The 22,204-nt window shown below is 36.7% G+C and overlaps 1 protein-coding gene across 1 annotated transcript; it reads left to right on the forward strand.

Moving 5' to 3' along the window:
- The first annotated feature begins 1,900 nt into the window (after positions 1 to 1,900).
- LOC125838043 (SWI/SNF complex subunit SWI3C) lies at positions 1,901 to 21,531 on the forward strand. The gene is made up of 9 exons (XM_049517099.1): positions 1,901 to 2,071; positions 2,234 to 2,758; positions 4,481 to 5,016; positions 5,662 to 6,025; positions 6,112 to 6,185; positions 9,655 to 9,794; positions 18,690 to 18,763; positions 18,838 to 19,022; positions 20,604 to 21,531. The coding sequence occupies exons 1-9, from the start codon at positions 2,053 to 2,055 to the stop codon at positions 21,057 to 21,059; spliced, it is 2,373 nt and encodes a 790-aa protein (XP_049373056.1). The 5' UTR covers positions 1,901 to 2,052; the 3' UTR covers positions 21,060 to 21,531.
- The last annotated feature ends 673 nt before the right edge of the window (positions 21,532 to 22,204 follow it).

Genomic DNA, 22,204 nt, shown 5'->3' on the forward strand with positions numbered 1-22,204 from the left:
AAATAGTAATAAGCATTTTTTTTTACCACCTACTGTTAAGGGAGGAGTGTTGGTATTGGCATGCCAGATCAGAAAAATGATCTTTTTCATTCTCCAACCATTAAAAGTATAATTAATACAATTATAAGTATTAATTTGTGTTTAATCTGTTATTTACATTTTGTCCTTTTGAATTATTTACTTGACCCAGTTACTTTGCAATCAAAAGGGTCAAATTTGCTCTTTTTATCATTCAAACAACTACGAATTAGTTAAAGAGTTCAAAGCTCCACAAAAAGAATATCTTCCTTCAATATATAATTACTCTCTTTTGTATAGTGAATTAGTTGAAGACTTGAAACATTTTTCTTTGTCTCAATTCTCTCCTCATTATACACTACAATATTTTTCCATACTTCTCATTTTTTATTTTTCCCACTCTTTCTCGTATCTATCTCTTGTCATGCTCAACACAAAGGAAGACCATCACTATTTACAGGGTAGAAAATCTTTCTTCCAAAGAATAGGACAATTATGGATAGTAAATTGGGTAAATGAATAGCTCAAAGGTTACATAAGTTACAAGGTATAATAAGGTAGAATAATGCATGAAATTAATGGTAAATTATGACAATAGTGGTTACAAGAGCTACATTCACATTCTTGTCAATTTATACACACTAACATATGCACTTAATATTTTAATTTTAATATTAAAATGCATAAAGACCAACAGTTTGGTTGTTATCTATTTCCGTTCAGTTATTAACCATACAATTTTTAAAAAAAAATGATTAATTCAAAAGAGGAAAAAGAAACAACAATCTATTCAGAAAACAAAAAATAGTTAAAACGACTGGATCTTTCAATAACTGAATTTACTGTGAATAAAGCTTCAAAATCCATCATTCTGGCCTAGAATGAAGAGACAACGACATTCCTAATCCACCAAGAATTGTCATAGACACTCATATACATGAAACCTATAAGATAAATGTTATTATCTTGGACCTTTATGTTTTCATAAATAAATTATAAATAAATTTGATATAGACATATATATAATATACTTAATTTAAAATTGCTTACAAAACAATATATTATGTATTTTACGATAATAAAATATATGTATATAATTTATCAGTTCAGTTCAGTTATTTATTTATTTTTTCTAAACAAAATAAAAATCAAATCAATACTATCAATTACTCTGGTGGTGCATGTGTATGATAGGGCCCCCCATAAGCGCCAAAGATCAGTGATGTTGTCATGATAAGTGTGGGAAGTCGATAGTGTACTCGATGATTGAAGGACCTATCGACTTGCATTAACTTTCCGTGGTCAGTAATAGCAAAAGCAGCCTATCTGGAATGATCTACTCCTTACTCAAGCAAAGTTGTATGCAACCGCATAGAGGAAGTTTAGCCAATCCCTCTATTTTCATCTTGAAAATTTGGAAAAATAGAACATGCTCTACCAACCACAAGTTTCATATTCGACACAGTATTCTTACGGGAAATTATGATCAAAGAGTTCTTTATTAACCACCATCTACTTCAGATTTAAAAAATTTAAAATCAAACCAAATCGAATCGAAAGCCTAATAAAATCGATCTGGTTCGAGTTTTATCCGAATCAACATCCCTAATGTTATGGTGTTTGAATAAAAATTCACGAAGTTAGAGGGACGAAAAGAGAATTTCAAGCAGGTACAAGTGTCTGTTTGATAAATATGAAGGACTGAAAAAAAAGAATTAGCTTTACGTTACTCTTTGCGCGTACATGTTTTTACTCACCCTCTTATTGAGCGCGTGGTTAAACCATCAAAAGATTGTCTTAAATACAAATTAATAAGTAATTTAATTTAATTGTAGAAAAAACAGCTGCGAAATTCCAAAAAAAGAGCTCAAAATTATCAATTTATCATCGAAGCATCAGAGAGACAATCCAATCCCCCCTTTCCCCATTTTCCTCTCTGTGTTTCTCTCTCTAAAACAACCAATCTCAGACCCCACAAATCTCTCCTTTAAACCCCTTCTTCCTCAGCACCCAAAAACCCAATTTCTCTCAGCAATGCCAGCTTCCTCCTCAGGTGCACACAAAAAAACCCTCTTCTTTTTGTTCGTAAATATGTATTTTTTTGAGTTTTTTTTTTGAAATTGATTTGAAAATGGTTGATTTTTGTGCTAGAATTTGATGGATCCATATGTTAGGAATTGATATAGGCGAAGCTAACTAGTTGTTGTTGTTGTAGAGACGAGGAATAGATGGAGGAAGCGAAAGCGGGAGCCTTTAATTTCGAGGAAATCGAAGAACCAACATGATGATGACGGGTTTGAAGATGAGGAGGATGAAGAAGACATTGAACAGCAGGAGATGGAAGATGACCATCAAAACCCTAACAATTCAGTGGATCGAAGTTACTCTGTTGAGTTGGTGTCAGAAAGTAGGGACCGGATTAGTGAGTTTCCTTTGGTAGTAAGACGAGCAGTGACTCGGCCTCATTCATCTGTGCTGAATATTGTGGCAACAGAGAAGGCTGGGCTAAGTGGGGAGAGCAGGCAGAATGGGTTGGTTTTGGAGAACATATCGTATGGGCAGCTTCAGGCGCTTTCAGCTGTGCCTGCAGATAGTCACTCTTTGTTGACTGAGGAAAGAGGAGGGGAAGGTAGTGGGAGTGGTTCATATGTCATCACTCCTCCACAGATATTGCCGGGTCGCGGTGTCATTAAGCATTATGGTAGTGCAGGTCGAATCCATGTCGTGCCAATGCACGCAGGTACTCATACAATGTGCTTATAGTGAAATTTTGTTGCATATCATTTCCATAGTTGATGGAACCTTTTTGTGCTTTTAAGTACCAAAATACTTGTTTGCTGGTGAATAATGATTTTGAGCAAGAAATGATAAGACCGTGAGTAGGAGTGATATGTGTAAGATCTGTAGTATGCATTTTTTTTAACAATCTGAAAAGGTCAACTGTTGGGAGTTTCTTAATTGTACTGTAGAAGTTCTGCATTTTCTGTCAGGACTTGACTACTTTTGGGAAATAAGATAGTTGCATAGTCCAATGATATTATTATTATTATTTCGAAGGACAATTCTGATCCTTGGATTTAATAACTTCCTAATTTGTTGAAATTTAAGAGAAATCTCTGACCTTAGTATCTAGGGTAATTGGCAGTAATTCTATCAAATCAGTATGCCTGCTGGCAATGGGACCTTAAAGAGGTGTGGTATAGACACTGTTGCAATTTTATGAATCTCCTTCCACTTTCTTTTGAGTATTGCTGCCCTTCCAGTTCAAAGATAACGTCCTTCACCAGGAGTGTATCTTATAGAATAATTGATAGGTTAGAAGAGGTGTATGTGATATCTCACAGGAAAAATATGAATTTATACAAGTTATTAGCTGTGCAAACAAGAACTTGGAATCCTCTTTTGTACCTTACTGTCCAAGTCTAGTGTTGATGGCATACTTGTGAGATAGATGCTAGAAGAAACTTACCGAGCTAAACACTTTTTTGGTCCAACTGAACTAAAGACATGAATTCTAGATTTGCATGTGTGGATTGTGGAGTGCCTTAGTAAACTAATCTTACTTGTAATCCTTTGACTAACATCTGCCATTTTCTATCAATGTTATTTTTTGCATGCGCTTTACCAAATTAATTATAGAATAACACCTCTATCACCCAGATTTATCTCGAGGGGTGAGTGGCAGGTATCAATATTCTATAAAAGTAGTTTGCCTTAAGAAGGTCTCCTTATATTCCAATGGTGCTTAGTCTTTGACGAAGTTGCCTAGATTGCTAGGGGTATCTGTCTGAGAATAAGAAGTCTGTCTCTTGGCTAGGTTCAAAGAAAATCACGGTTTGTAAAAATGGTTATATGTGGATTTTTGGGAATCTGAATTCTTAAAATCACTTGGAAATCACCTGGAAATGACACTTAGGACTTTGGTTCAGTGGTGAAGACGCAATATGCATTAGACACAAGTAACGGGTTTGGACACTGTCACAATCAAAGCCTGGTATTTAAGTTGGGAGGAAGGTAGATAGGGCAGGTTCGTACTCGAAGTTTCAAACCTATGCGACAACTGGACTGGTCAGAAGTCCACTTGGAATTTTTTCTATATGAAAACAATGGAAATGCTATGCTTGGCATTCATGGTGCATTTGACTTGAGTGCAGTACAAAGTATTTCTGGATACAAGCATACCTGCTGCTTATTTCTAGTATAGAGTAACATTCTTGGATTTATATTTGGATTATGTTCTCTGTTACTTTTGAGACTACATGGTGGCTTAGTACTCCATTGCAGTACTTTTTAGATTAATCATTGATTTCTTCTTAAAATGAATGTCGTCTGCGTTGCTCATGGTATCCATGTGTAGGTCAGTTACTGCTTGAGAACCTTGTACTGGTGGCTTGTTTTTGTATTTTTGTTTATGGTCTCTGATCTTTGTCTAATTGGCCCTTTGTTATTCCTGTGCAAACAGATTGGTTTTCACCTAATACTGTGCACAGATTGGAAAGACAAGTGGTGCCACATTTTTTCTCTGGAAAGTCAGCTGAACATACACCCGAAAAATACATGGAGTGTAGAAATTGTATTGTTGCAAAGTACATGGAGTTTCCTGTAAAGCACTTGTCAGTTGATGATTGCCATGAGATCGTAGCTGGTATCAGTGCTGATGATGTAACTCGAATTGCAAGATTTCTTGATCATTGGGGGATCATCAACTACTGTGCTGTTCCTCCTAAAGATGAGGCCCCAAAAGATGGCACATATTTGTATGAGGACACAAACAGTGATCTCTGTGTTCCAGTAGCTGGTTTGAAGTCTATTGACAGCCTAGTCCAATTTGACAAGCCTAAATGTCGACTGAAGGCGAAAGATGTTTATCCTGAACTTGTGCGTGACTGCGATGATGAGTCCGATTTTGACAACTCAATTCGAGAAATCTTGTCTGAAATTAGATGCAATTGTTGTTCTCGGCCTGTTCCACTAGCGCATTATCAGTCACAGAAAGAGGTATATCACACATCTACTGTTGTCTTTATTTGCTGGTTATGGCTTATATTGAAGAATCAGTAAATGCTTGTTAAGTTCTTTCAGGTATTTCTTAATGGAGCAAATTTTCAATGCCTTATTTGCTATTGTGGAGAGAAGAGAGTAGTTACTTTGATAGCTTTAAGTACTTTGTAATAGGCATATATGCTGTTCATTTGGTGTTAAAGAAAGTGTACGTGCAGTAAAAATTCTCATTGCTTGAATGCACAATAAGTTACCTTCTTGATCAGGCGAGAAGAAGACCAATATCGGCTTTTAGTTCCTTTGCCGCTCTTATCTGGTAGAGAGATGCGGGATTCCATAAGATCTTGCTGTTTACTGATGTGTCAGAATTAGATTTAGCTGTTACCAGGGCTTTAGCAAAGAGGTTGTGAAAAGATTAACAAAAGAAGGAAAAACATTAATCTAAGAACCTTTCTTGCTAGCATAAAAGAAAATTTGAGATTATGAATTTTTTCTCTCAGCAACATCATTTGGGGAAGAAATTTATGTGCGACTAAAGTTAGCGCTTCATTTGGCACATAGGCGCTGAATTACATGACTTCTTTTGATGAATATTGTTGAGTGGTGGATGCCTTCAACACTGACATGCTTTTTCTTTGACAGATTGATATTCTATTGTGTTTGGATTGCTTCCATGAGGGTAGGTTTATTGCTGGTCACTCTAGCTTGGATTTTGTCAAAGTGAGCTCTATGAAAGATTATGGAGATCTAGATGGAGATACTTGGACTGACCAGGAAACACTATTGCTTCTTGAGGGAATGCAACTCTACAATGAAAACTGGAATCAAATTGCAGAACATGTTGGCACCAAGTCAAAGGCACAGTGCATCCTTCATTTTGTCCGCCTGCCTTTGGATGGTGCCTCATTAGACAATATTGAACTTCCAGGTGCATCTGGTGCCTCTAGTTCTAACACAGGTGAAGATCGTAATAAATCCCATTCAACTTTGAATGGGAATCTTGCAGGTGAGACAGTGGACTCTCATATCTCTTTATTATATGATCACAATGCTGAATCTTTAATACTCTTGCTTCATCCTGTTATGATGTAGGACCAAGCACTGGAAACCTTGATTCTGATAGCAAATTTCCATTTGAGAACTGTGGAAATCCAGTAATGTCCCTGGTAGGACTTTGTTATTGTCAGCCTGCTCTTATGAAATGTTTATTCCTCTTGTTCATATGAAGATACTTTAGTTCCTAGTTTCTGCAAGGATATCTGTTGATTCTTGAGGAATGTTGCCTTCATTTTGTCGGGTGGGGAAGGGCATGTCACTTGTTTATAACGCAAATATGTTATTTGTTTTCTATAGTTTGTTTCTCTTTTAGTATCCTTTTCCTTTTTGGTTCATCTCTCTCTGCGTGAAATCGTGGAGGGTGATGCATTTCCTTTAGAGCTTTAGAGGGTGTTTGGGTAAGCTTTTATAAGCTAGTTAAACCAACACATAAACACATTTTGACTTGCCCTACTTTGTTGGTGTCTGCCAAATGTGCCTATATGCCTAGTACTTATTAGCCAAAATCAGCCAAAAGTCATAGCTTGTCCCCCCAACATATGACTTTCAGCTTATTAGCTTTTATCTTTTACCAATGTTATGCTATGTTATTCCTAATTCTTTTTGTAACCCCTGAAATTTCCTTCCCAAAACAACACCTCCTTCCTCTCCATTTCATTATTGTCATTTGTCATTTTCCATGTAGAGATGCTTCTAATATTTTAAATTTGAAAGTAGCTTTAGGGCATTTCAGTCACTTTACAAGAATAAAGTGCTTATTAGACTTTTTACCACACACACCAACTGCTTTTTATCAATTTCACCAGTTCTATCCATACACAACAAGAGCTGAAGTATATTTTGTAATCAGCTTCAACAAATTTTGTAAGAATCTGTAGTTGTATTGATTAAAAGCACTAAGAAGGTGCAAGGCTGCAAAAAAAAAAAAGCATTCACAGATCAGTAGAAAAAGTATGTCCCTTCTCTTTTAGAGGGATCCTATCAGATCTAACAGTTCCTGCTTCACTTTCACTGGTTAAATTTTTTTACATGAAAGATAAAACAAAAGTAAACAAATTCATCTCGATCTTTTGAATAGAGCCTGCTTTGTCTTCAAAGCACCTCATATGCCTTACTCTCCAAATAGACGACATACAAGAAGGCATAGTGTACCACCATTTCCTTTTCTTCTTGTTCTTACCCTTGATGTTCCAGTTTTTTAGAAACCCAATCGTCTCTCTGGGCACTCCATTTAAGTCCCACCATGTTAAGGAGCAGTTGCATAATTGATCAGTGATGTAGCAGTGTAAAAACAAATGATCTATGCTCTCTGAACTGGATCCACACAAAAGCACCTGGATCACAATCGGTATCCTCTTTTTTTGGTAATTTCAAGCTTGCTTTATGAGCCACCAACCATGAGAATATATGTCCTTGTAAGAAGCATAAGTTTCCCAGATCTGTTTCCGAAGCCAAAAATTATTCTGAAGTCCTCTTGAAATCAAACTATCACAACGAGATTTCACTGTGAATTGACCTCTGCTTTCAGCTTCATCGTGTCCTGGCACTGTCACAGACCTTAGAATTTTCCAGAATCAGTAGCAGTTTAGCATGTCTACCCATTTCCAAATCATTCAAGTTCCTCCTAGAGTTGAGATTCCAACCATCATTGCTTCTATTGGACACTTGCTTCTGGCATCACAGATGGTCTATGTATGTCAGGGAACAACTCTTTGAGAGGAGCATGAGCGATCCAGCAGTCATTCTTTATCTTCCTTCCATCCCATCTTGTAACTAATGTTGCCCAATAATTGTTGCCAGAGATTCCTCTAAACCCAGCGCTTCAAGGGATGTTTACAGCTGTAAAGATATGACACCTGGGCCTAACTCAACCCCAAAAACTAGCTCATGACGGGAGGTTTGTCCAAGTCCATATAAGGAGATCAATTTCCCATCCCTCTACTGATGTGAAACTTCTTAACACTCCCCCGCACGCCCAGATCTCAACTGGAGCTTGAACTCTTCTAAATAGGGGGCCAACATCGGTGAACAATAATTTGGGATGGGCCTGACTCTGATACCATGTTAAATTAGGTCTTATGCCTAACTCACATCCCAAAAGCTAGCTCAAAGGGAGGAGGATTGCCCAAGCCTTATAAGGAGTCCACCCATCTCATTAACCACCAATGTGGGACTTCTGTCAATCTTTAACAACAGCTTTTAGTACTGCAGGGATCAACTCCATACTTTTCATTAACTACTTCTTTCTGTAAAAACCTTGTTCTTCAGATATGAACATCCACAGCTATTTCAACACCAAGTTGTTTTTGTATTGCTTCAAGTTTCCAATTCCCAGTCTCCCCTCTTCTTTACTGGCTATAATAGTGGTCCATTTTACTAGGTGAGAATTCCCCGTTTCACTATTCTCTTGTCATAAGAACTCCCTCCTTAGTTTATCCAAACTTTTTCAACCTTAGCAGGTAGTGGAAATAAAGACATTACATAAGTTGTTAACGAATCAAGCACAATATTTACCAGTACTAGTGGAAATCAGCTTCAACACTTCAAACTACTTTTAATCAAAGCTTCGACTATTAAAATTTCTTTTAATCAACTACAATTGACGGGCTCTTAGTACCATTTTAACACATGCCTTTTGAGTTCAGTTATTTCATTGGGGTAGGTTGGTAGAGAACTAGGCTATCCTTGTTCAGTTGTTTGTCTAACTTGTTGAAGGGTCCCATAATCCCCCTATGGTGAGATAATTGTCAAAATAGAAGTTAGCAGATGAACTATTTATGAGAAACATTAATGCAAGTCTTCTTCATGAGTTGTTTTTCTAAAAAGATCTTTCACAATGGTAAAAATGTTATAGCAATGAAACACGTAGGAATTCATTATGATGCTTTTTAACAGAGAAGATTCAGAGTTGAATTTTTGATAAAACTAAAATGTCTAGATATATTCCTTTATTTGGCAAAATGAATGATATAATTTGCAGATGTGACTGACCCTTTTTATTTGGTTTTCTCGTCTATTGCAGCTTTCTTTTTTTGAATTTTTAAAATTAAATTATTTAAATATCTACCTGCTGTTATCTATTCACTGTTTCATTCAACTTACTGGAATGATCCATCAGATCCCAAATTATTAACTAATACATACTGCATGTGCAACTGTACATGGCTTCGTAGAATTAAATAAGGGAAGGCCTTAGCAGCCCTGTCAATATTGAGGCTCTGGACGTGGAACTACCTGTTCTTAGGTTCAAGTTTTAGTAGAGAGATTTTGCTAAGTTTGAGGTGGTTAGTGTCTTGATTCTCTTAATTTGTGTATCTCATTCTGAGTCCTTCTCCAATAATTGATGGTGTAGACATTGCTTATATTAACATTTTTCTTTTATACTTGCTCACCTCTCCTTAGTGTTTTCATAACTTGTGATATATTAGAATTTTTTGATGATTGTTAAGCAGCTGTTTGAATTACATTTAAATTGACTTTGCCATACCATCTAAATTATAGACAGTTGAGTGCTGAGGGCCCTTATTCTGAGGTGGGAACAAAAAGAAGAATTTTTTAGCTCTCTGTTGTTATCTGTAGGTTGCTTTTCTGGCATCTGCTGTTGGACCGAGAGTTGCTGCAGCATGTGCCCATGCATCCTTGGCAGCTTTATCCAAGGATGATACTTTAACTGCACCACGGAACATGACTCAGATGGATGGATCCACAACAAATAATGGGTATGTATTCTACTGTTTTTTCTTTATCAATATCAGAACTTGAAAGGAAATACATAAGTGAAGAAGACATGCTAAAAATAAAGGTAGAAGTCATCAGTAGCAACAACAAATAATATGATACCGAAGTAAAGGCAATAACAAGTAATAATAAAATATAAGAATAAGTAAGTATCTGCACTGTAAAACTTCTTAACGACACTTTATCTCAAAAAAAAAAAACTTCTTAACGACAGTTAACTAATCTTTCCTTGTCAAAAGAACTCTTAAAGAAAGAAAAACAGGGGGAGTATTCTATTTTTGGTTGTATAGGTTTATCTAGAACTTGAATTCTTGGCTCTCCGTCCACATCCTTTGCCAGCAAATCAGACACCTCTTTTGACATCCCCTCAACCTTCTCTTATTCGTTTCCAACTGCCCAAGTGTTTCTCCTCATTGTACCTTCTGCATTAGGCATTTTGTGCTACATGAAATACTTTATTTCATCATCTCAACGGTCCCTTATAGTAATCTCTTTACCTGTCAATTTTTTTTACCTTTAGTCATCTCTGTAATTTTCATAACCCCTATGCTTTGGGAGCATTTAAATCTAAGAATCTTGTTGGCTGCATCTATGGAGCTCCATTTTGGCTGATATTACCGAGCTAGTTACACCTTGGAGTAACTAAGAGGATGCTGGCTTATCTTCTCCAGTTTTAGAGATACGAGCAGTCCATTATATGCACAGGTATACAATGCTAAATGGAAGCACAGAGGAGATCTGATTGCTATTTTTCAGTGCATACTTGGTTGTGTCGCCACTGTTATACTTGCTTTGTCACATAACGTTCCTGTCTGCATGGAACTGGATTGCAAGCCATGTTTCTTTCACCTGTGGTAGAGAAACTATGGCGACGGCTGTGTTGTCAAAGGTGCACTTACGCCCTGAAGGGAGGCTCAAAACATGTTGAGCGCTTCGACTCGCTTAATGTGCGCTTCAATGTCTTCATTAAGGCTAAAAGACAATTTTTCCTTGCGAATAAGCGTTTCCTGAAGAGGCAATACTAAATAATTGGTATTTCACTTTATCATAATTGTTTTTTCATTTTCTTTGTCCATATATTTGTTAGTGTTATCAAAGGCACGCTTTAAGCATGCTTAAGCCCTGAAGCGAGGCTCAAAATGTGTTGAGCACTTCGCCTCGCTTTATGTGCGTTTCAGTGTCTTCAACAAAGTTCTAAGACAAACTTTTCCTTGCCAATGAGCCTCTTTGGTCATATATTTGCCATTCATGTTTATAATGATTAGTCTTGGACTAAACATATATATTTGTGTTTTTTCTCCCTTGCGCCTTTTTTAATTAAAGCCCACGCTTTATTTGCGCTTAAAACCCCCACTGACCTTAGAGCCTTGTTGCGCTTTTCGCCTTTGATAACACCATTATTTGTTATTCATACTTATATTTATTAGTCTTGAATCAAATATATATATATATAGTATTTTGTTTTTCTATTTCCACCCTTTTTCCATTAAAGCACACACTTGAGTTCTTAACCCCCCCCCCTAACGGACCCTAGAGCTTTATTGCTTTGCCTTTTTATCACTAACATCTGAGATGCAAGAAACTGGGTTGCATGCTGACACATGTATGGTTTTCTATTTGGATACAACTGCATCTCTAGCGCATAAGCTGGGTTGTATGCCTTGCTTCTAACTGTCACCTCATACTTGTGATAGAGATACTATAAAGGCAGATCATGCAGTTTTGCCTTATGCTTCATTTCTTTCTGTCGATTGAACACCAAAGGGTCTAATGTTTTTATGTAAGTGGCCCCCGTCAGACTTAATAAATGTCTCTGCTCCAGGGATTCTACTCTTAAATTGTTGGTGTCCTCCCATTGTTTGTGCAACTGGGTTGTTAAATTCGCCCATTTATATTCATTGTTTCTGTTAGATATAGGTTGTATTTTCTCATGAAATCTACCATTACTGTAATCCTTACCTCCTTTTTTGGGACAAGTAATATAGGTAAATCAGAACCTTAGAAAAGATGAGTAAGAGAAACTTTGATGTGCATGTTTCGGGGAACTTGTGATTCAAGCACTACTCTTTTCTAGGGTTTGCTTTCATCGTACTTAACTGGAAATCATTTGAATCTGAATTTCAAGCTTTCTTGGTTCTTCTGTTCAGTTTCAGTTTGTGAGTTTTAACTCTTTGGTTTGGTTTTATTTCTTTTGGAGAAAGAGAAACACCAAAATTTTAGGCATGTATAAACAGTGTTAGTTCTTAGGAGAAAAGGAAATAAAATTTAGAAATGATTACTCTTCTATCTATGCTGCCGGATGTGTGACTGCCTTACTCTTACTACGATCCTTGCAATTAGATTAGCTTAACTGGTTACACATGGACTTAACAAGATAGTGTAATTCTGTTGTCTAAATTGGGCAGTGTTTGCCCTAGTGATTATTATCGACTTGCCATTGTAAGTTTTATTCTATAAAAATACTAGTGTTGCCATGAAAAAAATAATCTAATTTACTATAAGTGATCATACTCGCTCCACTTCCACACAAATCTAATGGATTTTAAGTTCTAAAACTGATTTTAATAACAATATATCTTGAAAATTGGTGGTTAGAATCTGAGGGCTTCATTGACAGAGTCAGAGAATGGTGGTCTTCTTTCAACTTCACAGGGAAACCTGATTATAGATTGGCTTGCAAACTAAAAGCTCTGAAGACTAAACTTAAAGAATGGAGGAATGGGGAAGAAGGAAATTTGGGTATACAGAGGAAGAAATTGCTTGAACAGTTGGCTGATCTAGAAGCTGAGAGGGAAGACAGAATCCTTACTAATGAGGAGTCTGCCAAAAATTCTGAATTGATGTTGAAATATGAAGAGTTGATAAAAAAGGAGGAGATCTCCTGGAGACAAAAATCAAGGGCTCTATGGCTGAAGGAAGGTGATAAGAATACTAAATTCTTTCACAAGATAGCAAATGCACATAGGAGATACAACAACATTGATCAGCTTATGATACATGGAGAACTGAATCAAGAGCCAAGCAGAATTAAAGGGGAAATTGTTGAATATTATAAAAGGTTGTATAAGGAATCATCTCAGTGGAGACCTGAGTACATAAATGTGCAATTTCCTGTCCTAACAGAAGAAGATAATCAAGCTCTACAAAGCAACTTTGAGGAAAGTGAAGTGTTGAGATGTCTGAAGTTATGTGCTGTTGACAAAGCAGCAGGTCCAAATGGTTTTACTATGGGGTTTTTTTATAAAATGTTGGGATGTGGTAAAGCAAGACATCATGGACACCTTTCAAAACTTCTATGAACATGAAGTTTTTGAGAAGAGTTTCAATGCAACTTTTATAGCTCTTATACCCAAAAAGAAAGGTGCCAAGGAGTTGCGGGACTTCAGGCCAATTAGTCTAATTGGTAGCATCTACAAACTTATCTCCAAAGTTCTTACTGAGAGGCTGAAAAGGGTGGTGGACAAGTTGGTAGACTCACAACAAATGGCTTTTGTTAAGGGGAGACAGATAATGGATGCAGTTTTGATTGCAAATGAAGCAGTTGACTCCAGAAATAACCAAAAGAAGCCAGGTGTCCTTTGTAAGTTGGATATAGAGAAAGCTTATGACCATGTTAGCTGGAAATACTTAATGAAGATGTTGAACCTGATAGGTTTTGGGCAGAAATGGTTGAACTGGATAAAGTTTTGCATATCAACTGTAAGATTCTCAGTACTCATCAATGGCAACCCTGCAGGTTTCTTTCAAACCCAAAGGGGTCTCAGACAAGGGGATCCCTTGTCACCTTTTTTATTCCTGATCACTATGGAGGGTTTAAACAACATGATAAAAGCTGCTAACTTGAGAGGCTGGATAAGGGGTTTTGATGTGGCCAGAGAAGGTACTGAGAGACTAGAAGTCACACACTTGCAATATGCAGATGATACCTTGATTTTCTGCGATGCTAAGGAAGAACAATTGAAGTATCTAAGGGTGATTCTGGTCTTATTTGAAGGTATTTCTGGTTTGCATATCAATTGGAGGAAGAGTATGATGTATCCTATAAATCAAGTAAACAACATGAGTTGTTTAGCATCAATTCTAGGTGGTGAAATAGGAGTTCTGCCTACTATATACTTGGGAATGCCTTTGGGGGCCAAATCCAAGTCCATAGACATATGGAATAGTGTGATTGAGAAGTGTGAGAAGAAATTGGCCAAGTGGAAGTCTCAGTACTTATCAAAGGGGGGTAGACTGACCCTTATTAACTCAGTACTTGATGCTTTGCCAACCTATATGATGTCCCTGTTTCCTATCCCACCAAGGGTCATTAAGAGGTTGGATCGTATCAGGAGGAATTTTTTGTGGCAAGGCAACAAAGAAAAGAAAAGTTTTCATTTGGTTAAATGGGAAGAAGTCATGACAAGCAAGGAAAATGGAGGTCTAGGAATAAAAAAATTGAAATTGCAAAGCAAGGCTCTTAGTATGAAGTGGTTGTGGAAGTATGCAAACAACAACCAGATGCTATGGAGGGAAGTAATTGGAGCTAAATATGAAAAAGAGGACAACTGGATAACTAAAGAAGTAACCACTCCTTATGGTGTTAGTCTCTGGAGGTCCATCAGAAGCTTGTGGAACGAAGTTAAAAGTAACTCAAAGGCAAAAGTAATGGATGGGAATAAGACCAGATTTTGGAAGGACATTTGGCATGAGAAAGGCAACATGGAAGATCTCTTTCCAGACATCTACAACCTAATCATGTTTCAACAAAGCACTATAGCAGATCTTTGGTCACCACAAGGATGGAATTTCATTTTCAGAAGAAACCTTAATGATTGGGAAATAGTGAGAGTTGCTGAATTTTTAAACACTGAACACTTTCACTGGACTACAGCCAGGTGAGGATAAACTGTGGTGGACAGGAGATGACAAGGGAGTGTTCAAAGTCAACAAATCCTACAAGTTGATGGATCAGACAGATCAACAGTGCTCAAGTTGGCCTTGGAAGCAAATATGGAAGAGCAGAATCCCTCACAAAGTCTCCTTTTTTGTCTGGTCAATGGCTAAAGAAGCAGTCCTTACACAGGACAATGTTATGAAGAGGGGGAGAACCTTGTGTTCCAGGTGCTTCTTATGTGGTGAAACATCTGAGACTGTTAACCATCTATTTTTACATTGCAAGTACACCCATCATCCGTGGAGAATATTCCTAAGCCTCAAAGGCATCTCCTGGACAATGCCCAGGAAGGTGGCTGAGGCATTACTATGCTGGGAGGAAGCAGGTGTACATGCTAAGGACAAAGGTAGATGGAGAATTATCCCGGGGGTATCTGGTGGGCTGTTTGGAAAGAAAGGAATTCAAGATGTTTTGAGAGCATAGAGAACAATGTGCAGAAAGTTAAACTAAACTGCATTTTACTTTTAGTCTTTTGGTCTAATCAATTATACTCTAATGACACTGTCTCTATTATTGATGTGTTAGACTCAATTTAGACGTAGAGAAGTGAAATCAGGAGTACACTTGTATAGAAGGTTACAGTACGACCCATGTACTGTTTTGTGATATAATACAAAGTTACCAAGTTCAAAAAAAAAAAAAAAAAACTAGAAGAAATCAATTCACTCGAATCGATTCATTTTGATCAGTAGAAGAAATCAATTCGCTTGATTCTTTTTGAACGATAGAAGAAATCAATTCACTTATAAGACATGTATATTTTTCCCTTGATGAACTCTCTGAAACAAAATGCCATAAGATAATTAATGATAAAGAAGTTGTTAGATTTCTTTCCTTGGTTTAGAATTCCTCTTCATCCTTTCATTTTGGGTATCAATAACTTGAAAGATGACCAGAAATAAAGAATAGGGCCCACCCCCCGATAAGAATTAAAATATTTTTTTGATAAATATTATAAGCCCAACAAAACTCCAAAGTTTAGAATAGGCACAAACTCAGAAAGGCAACCGAAAAAATTGAATTGAAAGATATAAGCTGAATCATAGCTAGCTTTTGGTTTGGTTTATGTATTTACAAAAAAAAAAAGACCGGTATGACCAAATTCACCCTATTTTTCCAACTATTTCTCTTTGTTGCTGAAGCCTTTTCTTCTCATATAATAATAGGACTTGATTATGTGAAAAGAGTATGTGTTATCATCTCCAAATATGGAAGAAAGAGTCAACAACACAACCCTTCTGGATCAAATAGCCTACTGTCCTACTCATTAAGCAGCTTTAGTCAACACTGTGAAGCCAAAATGGCACTACTGCTATTAAACTCTATTTTGGGTATTAAGTTGGTCTTAATGCTGTAAATTTAGTTGCTTTCTATTGCTCATGTGCTTGCCCATGCTCATGAATGCTTCAGTGGCACCTAAGTTGCACAGACTCTTCACTTTGGGTGCTGCATCTGTGTCAAGTGTCAACACTACTTGGGTGTGGGTGTGGGATCCGTACCAGATAACGGTCAAACAATTTTGGGTACTTTGACCTAGAACAATAGAGAAATTTGAGATAGATACAAAGATTTCTAATTCGAACTTAATACGTACTTAATAATAATTCGAACTTGCTCTTGAAAATTTGTGCATTCCTTCCTTCCAAATTGTCAACCATAATTTAGGAATACTTTTATAATTCTATTTTTTTGATACTTGAATTACTTTAAACCAAATCCCCGCACTTGTGTCTGTGCTTAGATCTATACCCTCGAATCTTAAAATTTACATCATGAAGGATTTAACATTTGTATTGTGCTATTTGGTTGTATATTTTTCTTTCTATCCTGCTTCTATGACATTCCTTTTGAGCCGAGGGTCCATCGGAAACAACCTCTACCCCACAGAGGTAGGGCAAGGTCTGCGTACTTCTACCCTCCCAGACCCAGTTGTGGGATTACACTGGGTATGTTGTTGTTGAAGGATCCAACCACTAGATCTACACCCGTATCAGACCCTTGCACCCGAGTCCGAGCAACTTATAGTGGCACGATATACTTTGCTACCTTGGGTAAGACACTTTATAGCAACTCAACCCACAAGTGATATTGTCTGCTTTGGGCCTGGGCATGCATGGCTTTAAAATGCATCACCAGGGTCTAAGGCTTACTTCCTTATATACCCATCATCTCTTCCTTGTTTAGTCGATGTGAGATTCACCTCCTATCATTTTCAGTAAAACTAATTTGTTGGCCATTTAGTCTAGAAATAATATGTCAACATTAGCTGTGAGCTAGAAGCATTCACAGTTTCACACTTCTCTATTCGCTCAAATACACTGTTTTGATAGTTGAAAGTTGAAACCATAATGCAATGTGATCCACCTTTGATGAGGCAAAAGGTGAGCACCTTTCTGGTCTTGCAATTTTATCCTTTTGAAAACTTAAATGAGCTTAACTATTCGTGTTTTGAGGTAGTCAAGTTTATAATGGTGTCATTCTTTTAAGGCCAAATCCATCGGTGGCCCCTAAAGTTGGCAGCAATTTTCACTTAGACACTTCAACTAGACGATGTTCATTTTAGACACCTCATGTAGGGTTCTGATGTGTCATTTTGACATTTTTTTTATATTCTTAGAACTAGCTTAGGTGCGTGTATCCAAACGCCTCCTACGTGGATAAATAAATGAAGAACATGTGACATGTGGATTTTTTTTTTTTTTTTTAAAAACTCACTTTTACTTTTTTTTTCTTCAAAATATCTAACCCTAGTCCTCACCCCCACATCTTCTGCATCTTCTTCTATGTGTTTTTGTTCTTTCTCTGTGTTCTTCTTCAAATCCATTAAAATTCATGTGTTCTTCTTGTGCTATACAAATTTTGATTTCTTGTGTTACATTCCTTGATTCCTCCCTTTTTTTAAAATCAAAATTGCATCTTGAAACAAAAATAACAATATTATATAAATGGTGAAGATGTAGACGGAGGAAAATATTGGGGATTTAGTTATGAATGCTATGGGGAAATGTTGTGGGATTTAGTTATGTATGCTATGGGAAAATGTTGGGGATTTAGTTATTTAAATGGTGAAGATGCAGACGGTGTAATAGCTTGTTCCTCCAATTTTCGTTGTTACAGACACAGAAAATTAGGATAATTTTCAGTAAGAAAACTGAAAATCAAGAGAACTTCTCAGTATTATTAGGGGCGGGAGTTTTTTAGTTGTAGACTGTAGTAGCAGACAACATTAATGTAGCAGATCTTAAACTTTATGTGATTTGATTTTAAAAAGAAAAAGAGTCACAAATTCTTAGAGAATGATGAAGATCTAGAATGATGATGATCTTCATTTTTTCTGGTGAGGTTGCTAAAGAAATTGACTCTTTTGTTGAAGAAATTGGATTCTAATATTACCCAACAAAGTTTTGCAGATTTTTTTTGAAAAGTTGTGTGGTGATGTTGGGTGATGGAAGGTGGAGAAGTTACAGGAAGAGAAGAGTGAGGAAGAAGAAGAAAGCAAAAATATTTTCCAACAAAAAAGTGTTTCACACGCATAAAATTCGTGTAACACACATGCTATGTTGAGTAAGGAAAAGTGTCGAAATAACATAGCGAAACTCTACATGAGGCATCTAAAATGAGCATCGCCTAGTTGAGGTGTCTAAGTGAAACTTGGTGCCAAGTTTAAGGGGATACCGATGGGTTCAGCCTTCTTTTAAATACACAGCAAAAGGATACTTCATTATAACCAACAATAAATTTAGATTTCGTGTTAACATAAAGGAAGCATTATTTCCTTTTGCAAATATTATGAGAATTTTTTTTTAAAGATGTTCGTCTTCATGCATTTTGTTGCATTCAGCAATTGGTAATACCACAGTTTATTAGTTTCTTGAGGAGCAACAGATGAAACATTTCTAATCATCTTAGTGATCTCAAGGTATATACTTCAATCTTGCAGGACCAGTGTAGGAAGAATGCCTGGAAAGAATGGAAGTCCTCATGGAGATGTTGGAAGTTCGTATCAGCTAAAAGGTGCCTGTAAACTTGAACTAGTACTGACTGTTCTTGTTTCATCCTTCAAATATTTTCTAATATAATCTTCTCAGATGAAAAGGCAGGAGGACAAGGTCCCTGGGGTCAACATGATACTGGAGGTGCTCCATTATCCACTGAAAGTGTAAGAGCTGCTGCTAAAGTTGGTCTTGCAGCTGCAGCTATAAAATCAAAGCTTTTTGCTGACCATGAAGAACGTGAGATTCAGCGGTTATCTGCAAACATAGTCAACCATCAGGTGATCTGATGATACTGTAGTTATTCATCTCCAATTGACCTCTTGTTGAGTCCATTTCATCCTCTTTCTTCGCGTTTTGCTTGGTTAAGCTCTTTATTGACATCTTTTACTTTCGGGCATTTGGGTTTTGCGAAGTATTAGGGCCATTATAGGTGCATTACAATGGGTTTGAAGAACTTCTGCTGAAGTTTGTTTTTTGTTGCTAGTAGCGATTCTTGGGTTAAAAAAAGTTGGAAGAGTTTGAGTTTGAGGGATGTAACTGGAGAGCTGTGGTTTGAGGTTCTGATGAGTTCATCATAAATTCATAATACATACCTTATGTGGATAAATTCATAATTCATAATACAAACTAGTTGAGAACTGAGATCAACTTTATGAATCTTTATTCATTCCACTCTGTTCAAAGCACATTTTATTTCAATACTAAATAATTTACCTCTCAAGGATTTCTCTAACTGTCACACTTATATCGAGATTTTTGGACTTATGAGATAATGTTTCTCCACTTGATTTTAGGTCTTACCTCGTTCTCTTCTATCACCTTCAATCATCATATAGTACGACCTAAGGTTTGGTGTATAAGGAGGTCTGCATAGGACATGGTTTGTTATAGTTAGCTTTCTATTCTATATGAATTTGGTAAGAAAGATCAAAATTTCTATGAGAAGAAAATGATCATCTGACCTATTTCAACCCCAAAAATAAGTTCATGAGGTGCTGCTGGTCCAAGACCATATAAGTGATAACAATCCATTCCCTCAAATCAATGTAGAACATTCTAACACACCCAGATTCGGACATTTGGAGTGTCCACAACATACCATGGGATAAACCAATAATAGGGATGGGTCTTGACCCTAAGATTATTAAAAAAAATAAATAGATCTTGGGCCAACCCAAAATCTAGGTGGAAGTTGAGGATTGTTCAAGACCATATAAAGAGACAACAACTCATTCCCTTACATTATGATGGGAGAATGTAATGCCAGTAATATAAATTGTTGATGAATTTCAAATTCTCCTTGGAGCAGGTAACCATTGGATACTACTCCCCCCGTCCCAATTTATGTGAACTACTTTTCTTTTTAGCCTGTCTCAGAAAGAAAGTCACCTTTCTGTAATTAGAACGTTTTAGCTTTATTATTCCCCCTTTACCCACACAAATGTCTAAGGCTTCATTTTTTTCTTAAACTTTGTGCCTAAGTCAAATAGTGCCTCACATAAGTTGGGAAGGAGGAGTATGATTTTTCTTGTGTTTGCTTGATATTTTTGAAACCATAGACATGACATCAATGGTATATAAGTAATATGGTACTAACACACTATTTTATCTAAAGTTTGAATTAGTTTGCTTATTGAAAAAGAGAGGAAAATTTCAAGTCCCTACAACTATGTCTGAAGTTATGCCCTATTTCTTCCTCTTGTATCTTATTTCTGCATTTTTAGGAAAATCATTGGTTTGGGAGCTTCTTTTGTGGATCTCTATGTTTGCTTTGAACCATGTTTGGTTAAGGATGCATCTCTCTTGGCCTTCTCTTTGCAATAATTTTGACCTTTCTACTACTTTCCTTGTACATACAGTTGAAGAGGTTAGAGCTGAAGCTAAAGCAGTTCGCTGAGGTGGAGACCTTGTTAATGAAAGAATGTGAACAATTGGAGAGAACAAGGCAACGCTTTTTTGGAGAACGTGCTCGGATGATGACAACTCAACCTGGTTCGGTTCGTGTATCCCGACCAATGGGTGTGTCTGGTGCTGGTGCAGCAGTGGTCAGTAATACAGGAAATAGTAGGCAACAAGTTTCAGGTCCTCCACAACAAAATTTTATTGCTGGATATGGGAACAACCAACCAATGCACCCTCAAATGTCATTTATGCAGCAACAAGGAATTTATGGATTTGGGCCTCGGCTGCCACTCTCAGCGATACACCCATCCTCTTCAACACCTGGTATGTTTAATGCACCAGCAAGTTCCCAGCCCGCTCTCAATCATTCAATGCTTAGACCTGTATCTGGGACAAAAACTGGCTTAGGTTGAGTGAAGATAGTGATTGAGCTCTGGATTTACTTCAGTTTACTGATCGGTTCTCTTCATTTCTGCAATTATTGAGGCGAGAGAACAAGTTGCATTGCTCTGTCAGACGGATTGAGACATTAATGAAGCCAATCGACTGAAGATGCAGCTCGGACTGACAGTGCAATGGCCTGATTACCCAAGCAGGACTGCTCACATTAGTTGCTGCTTTATGCAGCTAAACTTATTCGTAGAAACAACTTGTACTATATTTCGGTTTCTACTGTGACATAACACTCTTTTGGTAACAAGTATGAGACTAGGGATCTAGAAATGTAGTTTTGTGCAGTACAGGTAATTGAGATGGAGAAAACAGGGCAATGGAGTATGGCAGTTTCTTGATCATAGAAGTCGTGTAACAAAATTGTTGTGCTGATTCCTACATTTGTAACTGATTTCTCAAGTAATTTAACTAAGCTTTGAGGGTTAAACCAAACATGACAACAACTACGTTTCTATCCCAAACAAGTTTGGGTCGGCTAAACGGCCCCTCAGCTTCCAAAAACAAACTTGTTCATCTTTAAGAAGCTTTAGTGCAGTTTTACCAAATGAAATATTGGCCTTTTCATAACCAAATATGAATTGAGTGATGCGAGAAAACTGAAATATCATGATTGAATTTCTTTATTATAAATATTATCTTTTGAATTGTAGTATAATTTTGTTATAGAAATTAAATTGTTTATGTTGCTAATTGTAGAATCCATTTCTCCTTGTACCATACTGGAGATACATTTTGAAAGCTATTCAATGAAATTCAAAATACAATCATCACACTTTGAAGAGAGTATATTTATAATTCAATTGATATCGTCATTTGTATGTCAAGCTTGTAACAATTTTACTTCTCTAGTTGATGTATGTAATATAATATATTAGATTATTTTGTTTAAGTAGAAAAAAGAAAAATGATTTCTTTTTTCAAAGGTGACAAAAGCAAACAGAATTTCAGTTTGTTTGTTGCTCAATGGTCAACTGGCTAAAGTTCAACTAGTTGACTAAATAAGTAATCTACAATGGGTCCATCCATTATTACGTACTTTTATCTTTGGCATTGTCCCTACGTTAATGATTAAGGTAGATGTCGGCCGTATGACTTCTGTTCCGTT

This window comes from Solanum verrucosum, unplaced genomic scaffold (genome assembly GCF_900185275.1).
Source record: "Solanum verrucosum unplaced genomic scaffold, falcon-dt-bn FXZP01000079.1, whole genome shotgun sequence".
NCBI classification, from domain to species: domain Eukaryota; kingdom Viridiplantae; phylum Streptophyta; class Magnoliopsida; order Solanales; family Solanaceae; genus Solanum; species Solanum verrucosum.

What these genes read in the sequence shown, in the direction of transcription:
- LOC125838043 (XM_049517099.1), top strand. An exon ending in ATTATCAGTCACAGAAAGAG is followed by an intron (nt 5,017 to 5,661) that starts GTATATCACACA and finishes TTTCTTTGACAG; the next exon opens with ATTGATATTCTATTGTGTTT. An exon ending in TTTGAATGGGAATCTTGCAG is followed by an intron (nt 6,026 to 6,111) that starts GTGAGACAGTGG and finishes GTTATGATGTAG; the next exon opens with GACCAAGCACTGGAAACCTT.